General features: G+C 43.4%; 1 protein-coding gene across 1 annotated transcript in view; it reads right to left on the reverse strand.

The window, feature by feature from the left end:
• The window catches only part of LOC120979389 (rab GDP dissociation inhibitor alpha-like), a 45410-nt gene extending 35315 nt beyond the window's left edge, over window positions 1-10095 (reverse strand). Inside the window, exon 1 of the mRNA XM_040408113.1 lies at window positions 9731-10095. Coding sequence (XP_040264047.1) covers window positions 9731-9817 — 87 coding nt within the window. The 5' untranslated portion in view covers window positions 9818-10095. The remainder of the gene's footprint in view (window positions 1-9730) is intronic.
• Between the last annotated feature and the right edge of the window lie 258 nt (window positions 10096-10353).

Genomic DNA, 10353 nt, shown 5'->3' on the forward strand with positions numbered 1-10353 from the left:
ACATTCACATGGCTTTAACCGCTGTGTGAGGATTCAGGAGAACTCTTTCAAACTACTCAGTAGATGGTATAAGACGCCTGAGTTCTTACACAAGTTGAACCCGGAAGTTCCAGAAGCTTGTTGGAGATGCGGCTTGGAAATTGGTTCCCTGTCGCATATTTGGTGGTCTTGTCGGAAAATCCAGACATTTTGGAAATCAATTGAGCCATTGATCAACCAAATTTGCAATTCTAGGATAGTTCTGGATGCTAAACTTATTTTGTTATGGTGCCCAAATACAACCCTCACCCCTGCTAAGGATAACCTCCCGACCATGTTGCTCACGGCAGCTAAGCTGCTTATTCCTTTTCTATGGAAAACTGACTCTCCCCCGACCACCCTAATGTGGATAGACAAGGTAGACCAGATCTACCGTTTTGAGGAGCTGGCACACTGGGAAACTAACTCACGTTCCCGCTTCTTAAAACTATGGTCTCCATGGAAAACTTACAGAAACTTTGCTTAGCAGAGCAGAATCTCCCATTTCCCTGTTCTCCCCGTTCCTTCCCCTCTTGTGTGTTCCCCCCCTTTGTCTCCCAACCCTTGACTGAATTTTATTTTATGTTTGATAATTGTGATTTTATATCAAAACACGGAGGCTTCATATTGCTTAACTCTTTCTTTACTTGAAAATAGCAGCAAAGAAGATAATCTGAAAAAATCATTATTACAGAGGTAACGTAAGCCCCTCCCCCTTAGTCCTCCATAAAGGGACCTCCTCCACGTCTCCACTTCCTCTTTCTTTGCTGCTGCTATTCAGATAAGTACCCCACCATAGTCCTCTGGGCTATGGGGGCAAGATTTCTGTATATTTATTGATTTTGTTCATATATTTTTGCCTTAGACATTGTCTTAGCAGTTGTTTGTTCCTTAGGGATTCATTTTAAGGGTCGCGTTTCCCCCCTTTGTGATTTATTTGTATCGGGGGTCTTTTGTCCCCCCGTTTTCATTTTCGTTCTCGGCATTGTCTTGCCATTTTCTTTTCGTTCCGGAGGCTAATCCCATTCTCCGGTGGTCTCCGGCCGCATTGCGGCCTTAGTTTTTTCTTACCGGTCTCTGGTGGGTCTCCGGTTTTTTCCTTCTGCGGTCCCGCTTCGGCGCCATTTTCTTCTTCTTATCCTTCTTCTCCCACGTCTGTTGTATCGCGGGAGTTCGGCGGCCATTTTGGGTTGCGCCCGAGATCTCGCGATTGCGGGATTTCGGGCGCGCGCGCACTCACCGGCCTCTTTTGGTTTTTTTCCCAGCTCCGAGATCGCGCGAGATTTCGGAAGGATTTTTCTGTGCAGCGTCAACGGTCACCTCGGCTTACCGCTCCTGCCTGTCGCTTTGTTAAGTTTACCTAATAGGGTCTTTATTTTAGGTACTATTGATTTACCTATTCCTGCCATCATGTCCCTGGTTCCAGTCCCCTCTCTGGTCGCTAACAGCCCCTTGCTAGCTCCCAATAATGTGGCTCCCCAGGCTGTGCCCCCCCATGCTGGGTCAGCTACTCCTTCCTTGGCAGATGCCCAGGCTAGGGCCTTACAACAGTCTATTTCAGACGCTATTTTGTCTGCTATGGACTCTGTTTCCTCAGCCCTCACTAGCTCTCTGTCTCAGGTCCTCTGTGCTCAGACAGTTACCATGACACATGATACTACTGTGTCTTTGCCTAATACCTCCAGAAACTCATTGACCGATGGCTTAGTTCCATCATCTGACAGCGCGCTTCGGTCGCGCAAACGAGCCTATCCGCGCAAGGCAGAATGTGCACGGAACTGGAAGGCGGCTAGAGCCCAACCGCAACCAGAATCTGACTCTCAGGAGTCTGAGGAGGAGGTTGAGTTACTTTCCCCAGTTAACTCTGAGGGAGATGAGTTTGCCCTGGATGAGGGGCAGCCTGATCCGGTTTCCCGACCCTCTACGTCTAAGTCGCCTGCTTCGGCCGACGCACAGACACCCCTTACGGATCCATCTGGTTCCCCATTATTTGACCCGGACTCACTACATCATCCCAGGTCATCCGAGTGGCTGCCGGCTCCTCATGTCACTAGCTATATTGAGACCATGGCCCGCAAGCCCCTTAGCAAGGAGGCTAGGAACAAACTGAGGGCTGAATGCCCACGTCCAACTATACCAAACAGGGTATGTGAAACGCCCACAGTCGACCCTAAGGTCGTTCAATTTCTGTCTAAGTCGGGGTTTAGTCCCCGTAGAGGCCTGGACTCAGCCCTTCGGGCATGCCAGGACAAGTTGTTGGACATTATGGGGCCACTCGCAAAAATTTTTGACTTGGCGGAATCTGCTAAGTCTGAGGGCAGGCTAGTAGACCCGGAGGAACTTAGAGGTTGGGTCCAACGGGCCATATGCCTGGCAGGCAACGCCAATACCTCTATTGCCATAGAACGCAGGAAGGCCATCTTAATCAAGATGGAACCTAAGTTAGCCAATATGGCCCTTACTGAATCGGGCAAAGACGCCCAGGGACTCCTTTTTGGTGATCCCTTTATAAAGGAGCTGGGAAAGTTTGTGGGCACATTCACTGCCCTTGATAAGGCGCAAACCTCTATGCGCAAGGTTTTCAGTAACCGGGTTTCCTCCAGGGCCGGCAGTTCAAGGGGCCGTCTGGCCGGCCGTTCCTCCTTCCAGTCCCGTGGCGCGGGACGAGGTCCCTCTTCATCATCCTTCCGGTCCTTTGGTCAGGACCCCAGACAACCTCCATCCTTCTTTCCAGCGCGGGGTTCGTTTGGACGAGGCAGATCCTATCGGGGAAATCCGAACATTCGACGCCCTTTCGGTAAGTCAACAGTTTCCCCCCCCTTCTTCGGACCTATGTATAGGGGGCAGACTCCGTTTCTTTTCCCATGTGTGGGCCACTGTCACTTCAGACCCGTGGATTTTATCCACAATATTAGGGTTCCACATAGAGCTTGTGTCAAACCCGTATCTCTTAAGGTCCCTTCCACACATTCAGGCGTCCTTGTCGACCCAACTCCTCATAGACGAGGAATTAAATCAGTTGCTCCTGAAAGGAGCCATAGAACCAGCCTCCCGGTCCCCTCAGGGAGTGATCAGCAATATCTTCCTCGTGGAGAAAAAAGGAGGTCAATTCCGGCCAGTTATAAACCTGAAGGCCCTAAATTCCTTTGTGAGATACCGGCATTTCAAGATGGAGGGCATCCATCTCCTTCGGGATATGCTACTTCCTCAGGATTGGCTAGTAAAACTAGACCTAAAGGATGCATACCTTACTGTACCAATTGCTCCATCCTCAAGGGATCTGTTGCAGTTCCGTTGGCGGAACGCCCTGTGGCGGTTCACGTGCCTCCCCTTTGGCCTGTCATCCGCCCCATGGTGCTTCACGAAATTACTTCGCCCGGTCATGGCCTGGCTCCGCAGCCGAGGGGTGAGGCTTATAGTATATCTAGACGATATCCTGATCATGGCCAAGGATTACTCCACCATCCTGAATCATCTTCATCTGGCAATGTCCCTTCTCACCAGTCTAGGTTTCATTATCAACCGGGAGAAGTCCTGTTTGATCCCGTCCAGGGCTTTGGAGTTCCTAGGTTTCCTGGTGGATTCAGAGGCTCTGTCTCTCAGTCTCCCCACTGTGAAGGTCAGTTCCATACGCAAGGAATTGCGTCGCACGTTGGCTCTGCCTCAGGTATCTCTTCGCCAGTTGGCCAGAGTGATAGGTCTCCTATCGTCCTCTATCCAGGCGATTTTCCCAGCCCCATTGCATTATCGGGCCTTGCAACGCCTGAAGATTGCTCATCTGCAGGCGGGAGCCACCTATGCGGACCTCGTCATTCTAGACTCAGACACTCGGGACGAGCTAGTTTGGTGGATTGCCAATTTGTCCGCGTGGAACGGGAGGGCCATTTTTGGCCCTCGCCCGGACCTGGTTGTGGAGTCAGACGCCAGTCTCCTGGGCTGGGGGGCCCATTGCGAGGGGATGTCCACCGGAGGCCCTTGGGCGTCCTCGGAGACATCCCTGCACATCAATGCCCTGGAGCTCCTTGCGGGATCCTTTGCGATCCGCAGTTTTGTCAACGGACGGGCCAGAGCGTGTGTACGCTTACGGATGGACAACGTCTCGGCGGTCCGGTATATCAACTCCATGGGTGGCACCCGTTCCAAGATGTTAACTCATCTGGCCAAGGAGTTTTGGGACTTTTGCCTCTCCAACAACGTCTCGGTGGTGGCGGAGTACTTACCGGGACTCCACAATACTCGGGCCGATTGGAGCTCTCGTTTCATGTCCGACTCCAGCGATTGGAGATTGGACGAGGAAATCTTCGCTTCTGTGTTATCCCTCTGGGGTCCGTGTTCCATCGACCTCTTCGCATCCCGTTGGAACGCCCAGCTCCCCAGGTACTTCAGTTGGAGGCCGGACCCATCTGCGGAGGCAGTAGATGCCTTCTTACAACGGTGGTCAGGGAACCTGATGTATGCCTTTCCTCCTTTCTCCCTGATTCCACGGGTCCTGGCCATGGTGCGTTACCAAGAGGCGGAGTTGGTCTTAGTGATCCCGTTCTGGAACACTCAATCGTGGTTCCCTCAGCTCCTGGAGTTGTTGGTGGACTATCCTCTGTTGTTGCCCCATTCAGCGACCCTATTGCGGGGGCCGTTGAATCAATCACACCCTCTTGTAGTTTCGGGCTCCCTTCGCCTGCTGGCTTGCAGGATTTCGGGAACTCCGATTCGCCCACGGATGTTTCGGAAACAGCTAGGTTCCTATTGGAGAGCGCGTGGGCCCCTGGCACCAGACGAGCTTACAAGTCAGCATGGCAGTCTTGGTCTGGTTGGTGCCTGCTCAGGAATCTGGATCCCGTTACAACCTCGGTGAATAATATTATCTTGTTCCTTTCTTCTTTGTACAAGGATGGTAAGGCTTATCGTACCATTAATGTTTTTAGGTCGGCTATTTCGTCTGGCCATAGAGGGTTCGAAGGCTACCCAGCTGGGCGTCATCCCCTGGTTTGTCGTTTACTTAGGGGCTCTCGCCTTACACGTCCTCCCCGTCCTCGTTTTTCGAGTTCTTGGGACGTATCCATAGTTTTATCTTTTCTGTCGTCTTGGCCGGTCAATTCGGAACTCTCTTTGCGTCAACTTTCGGCCAAGTTAGTTACTTTATTTTGTCTGGTCTCCTGTAAGAGGGTTTCGGACGTTCGGGCGTTGGACTACGATGCTCGTTCGTTTACCCCGGAAGGTGTGACTTTTAATATCTCACGTCGCACTAAGACCAGTATTAAGTCTGTGGATTATCCGGCTTTTCAGGAATCCTCTATCCTGTGTCCGGTTGCGTGTCTTAGGGAATACGAAGCGCGGACTTCGCATCTGCGGACTACTTCTCATTCGCAGCTGTTCATCTCTTTCCGTCGACCCCACCTTCCTGTCACTAGTGTCACTTTATCACGTTGGGTGAAATGGATTTTATCCCTATCTGGCATTGACACCTCCATTTTCACGGCGCATTCGGTTCGAGGTGCCGCGGCCACGTCCCTTACCCTATCGGGGGCAAAATTGGAGGATGTCATGAGGCTAGCAAACTGGTCTCGAGTTTCTACCTTCAGGGATTTCTACTTCAGACCGGGCCCGCATGTGTTTTCTTCCATTGTGAGTCGGCTTTAAACTAGCAATATGAAGCCTCCGTGTTTTGATATAAAATTGTAGGATTTTACTAATTTATGACGTAAAGTCATGATTTTATGAAAAACACGGAGGCGAGTATTGCCCCACCCTCTCTTTTCTCCCTCCCTTTATTAAATATTAAATATTTTGTACTATTTTGTTATATGCATAAAATTGATGTTACTTTGCGTTACCTGTGAGGTATCAGTACGACTATTTGGAGCTCCTCTTGGCTCCTTGCTATTTATTTTTATGTTTCTTTCCAGGTTGATTACAAAGTCCAGCAGTCTGTGGTTGCTGTTCCCCAGTGTTGTCACGTCCTACCAGGATTTCGTTTGGGGATCGCTCAGTTGTTAAGCATCGTTTGAAGTCACGCCGGTTGTTTGGATTCTCGGCGGTTTCCAGTTCGGTTTGCAGATCCGTTACCAAAGAAAGAGGAAGTGGAGACGTGGAGGAGGTCCCTTTATGGAGGACTAAGGGGGAGGGGCTTACGTTACCTCTGTAATAATGATTTTTTCAGATTATCTTCTTTGCTGCTATTTTCAAGTAAAGAAAGAGTTAAGCAATACTCGCCTCCGTGTTTTTCATAAAATCATGACTTTACGTCATAAATTAGTAAAATCCTACAATTGTATATGATGTCTATGCATGATGTAAATGTGGGACTCATATTGTGATTCCTTGTCACTGTGATGTAGTCATGTATGGGCGTTTAGCCTCTGCTTTTTCTTTCAATAAAAAGAAATATGGTTAAGAATATAACTACTATAATACTGCTTCTATGTACAAGAATATAACTACTATAATACTGCCTCCTATGTACAAGAATATAACTACTATAATACTGCTCCTATGTACAAGAATATAACTACTATAATACTGCCACCTATGTACAAGAATATAAATATAATACTGCCTCCTATGTACAAGAATATAACTACTATAATACTGCCTCCTATGTACAATAATATAACTACTATAATACTGCTCCTGTGTATAAGAATATAACTACTATAATACTGCCTCCTATGTACAAGAATATAACTACTATAATACTGCTCCTATGTACAAGAATATAACTACTATAATACTGCCCCTATGTACAAGAATATAACTACTATAATACTGCATCCTATGTACAAGAATATAACTACTATAATACTCCCTCCTATGTACAAGAATATAACTACTATAATACTGCTCCTATGTACAGGAATATAACTACTATAATACTGCTCCTATGTACAAGAATATAACTACTATAATACTGCTCCTATGTACAGGAATATAACTACTATAATACTGCTCCTATGTACAAGAATATAACTACTATAATACTGCCTCCTATGTACAAGAATATAACTACTATAATACTGCCCCCTATGTATAAGAATATAACTACTATAATACTGCCTCCTATGTACAAGAATATAACTACTATAATACTGCTCCTATGTACAAGAATATAACTACTATAATACTGCTCCTATGTACAAGAATATAACTACTATAATACTGCCTCCTATGTACAAGAATATAACTACTATAATACTGCCTCCTATGTACAAGAATATAACTACTATAATACTGCTCATATGTACAAGAATATAACTACTATAATACTGCCTCCTATGTACAAGAATATAACTACTATAATACTGCCTCCTATGTACAAGAATATAACTACTATAATACTGCTCCTATGTACAAGAATATAACTACTATAATACTGCCTCCTATGTACAAGAATATAACTACTATAATACTGCTCCTATGTACAAGAATATAACTACTATAATACTGCTCCTGTGTATGAGAATATAACTACTATAATACTGCCTCCTATGTACAAGAATATAACTACTATAATACTGCCTCCTATGTACAAGAATATAACTACTATAATACTGCCTCCTATGTGCAAGAATATAACTACTATAATACTGCCTCCTATGTACAAGAATATAACTACTATAATACTGCTCCTATGTACAAGAATATAACTACTATAATACTGCTCCTATGTACAAGAATATAACTACTATAATACTGCTCCTATGTACAAGAATATAACTACTATAATACTGCCTCCTATGTACAAGAATATAACTACTATAATACTGCCTCCTATGTACAAGAATATAACTACTATAATACTGCTCCTATGTACAAGAATATAACTCCTATAATACTGCCTCCTATGTACAAGAATATAACTACTATAATACTGCCTCCTATGTACAAGAATATAACTACTATAATACTGCCTCCTATGTACAAGAATATAACTACTATAATACTGCCTCCTATGTGCAAGAATATAACTACTATAATACTGCCTCCTATGTACAAGAATATAACTACTATAATACTGACTCCTATGTACAAGAATATAACTACTATAATACTGCTCCTATGTACAAGAATATAACTACTATAATACTGCTCCTATGTACAAGAATATAACTACTATAATACTGCTCCTATGTACAAGAATATAACTACTATAATACTGCCTCCTATGGACAAGAATATAACTACTATAATACTGCCTCCTATGTACAAGAATATAACTACTATAATACCGCTCCTATGTACAAGAATATAACTACTATAATACTGCTCCTATGTACAAGAATATAACTACTATAATACTGCCTCCTATGTACAAGAATATAACTACTATAATACTGCCTCCTATGTACAAGAATATAACTACTATAATACTGCTCATATGTACAAGAATATAACTACTATAATACTGCCTCCTATGTACAAGAATATAACTACTATAATACTGCCTCCTATGTACAAGAATATAACTACTATAATACTGCTCCTATGTACAAGAATATAACTACTATAATACTGCCTCCTATGTACGAGAATATAACTACTATAATACTGCTCCTATGTACAAGAATATAACTACTATAATACTGCTCCTGTGTATGAGAATATAACTACTATAATACTGCCTCCTATGTACAAGAATATAACTACTATAATACTGCCTCCTATGTACAAGAATATAACTACTATAATACTGCCTCCTATGTGCAAGAATATAACTACTATAATACTGCCTCCTATGTACAAGAATATAACTACTATAATACTGCTCCTATGTACAAGAATATAACTACTATAATACTGCTCCTATGTACAAGAATATAACTACTATAATACTGCTCCTATGTACAAGAATATAACTACTATAATACTGCCTCCTATGTACAAGAATATAACTACTATAATACTGCCTCCTATGTACAAGAATATAACTACTATAATACTGCTCCTATGTACAAGAATATAACTCCTATAATACTGCCTCCTATGTACAAGAATATAACTACTATAATACTGCCTCCTATGTACAAGAATATAACTACTATAATACTGCCTCCTATGTACAAGAATATAACTACTATAATACTGCCTCCTATGTGCAAGAATATAACTACTATAATACTGCCTCCTATGTACAAGAATATAACTACTATAATACTGACTCCTATGTACAAGAATATAACTACTATAATACTGCTCCTATGTACAAGAATATAACTACTATAATACTGCTCCTATGTACAAGAATATAACTACTATAATACTGCTCCTATGTACAAGAATATAACTACTATAATACTGCCTCCTATGGACAAGAATATAACTACTATAATACTGCCTCCTATGTACAAGAATATAACTACTATAATACCGCTCCTATGTACAAGAATATAACTACTATAATACTGCTCCTATGTACAAGAATATAACTACTATAATACTGCTCCTATGTACAAGAATATAACTACTATAATACTGCTCCTATGTACAAGAATATAACTACTATAATACTGCCTCCTATGGACAAGAATATAACTACTATAATACTGCCTCCTATGTACAAGAATATAACTACTATAATACCGCTCCTATGTACAAGAATATAACTACTATAATACTGCTCCTATGTACAAGAATATAACTAGGGCTGGTATATGGTAATGGCTGATACCTGCAGGATGTAGAACTACAAATCTTACAGTCCTGGGCAGTGATAACTTACCTCTTCCAGGGGTGTGATTGACGCACTTTCTCCTCCATAATAGTCGTTTCGATCTATGTGCAAAACTTTTTTCCCATTCACGGACATTATCCCGGACAACACACATTCCTAAAGGTGAGATGGGATAAGACACATTGTGTTTTTCTTATCATTCTGACCACTAGGTGGCAATGCTCTCCTACAGTATTCTACATATCAATACAGTGTTTGTGCTGTGTTTATATTTATCTGACACATTTTAATGCTTTTTTCAGATCCAATGTTCTGTGTTTCACATACCGCCCTATTGTTGTTGTTGTTGTGATGAGTCAAATCAGGCTAATCCCTCTCCTCTGACATATTAGAGATTGGTGACGGTGTCTTAAATCCCCCAAGCAGATTAACCATGACAGCCTCGTTGATCTGCCAGTGATTTCAGCGAACGCGCGGAGGGGACGTGAGCGTGCGAAAGGAACACTCCAGGCAATACTGGCACAATGTGTTAGTGCAGGATAAAAGGGGGTGGAGCCTGACACAGGGATCCAAAGAACAGCAAAGAGAGAATCCCTGTGTCAGGCTCCACCCCCTCCAGGCCCTGCTTTAGGCAAAACACTGTGTATCAGATTTTTCTAGAGTATTCCTTC

This window comes from Bufo bufo, chromosome 9 (genome assembly GCF_905171765.1).
Source record: "Bufo bufo chromosome 9, aBufBuf1.1, whole genome shotgun sequence".
NCBI lineage: Eukaryota > Metazoa > Chordata > Amphibia > Anura > Bufonidae > Bufo > Bufo bufo.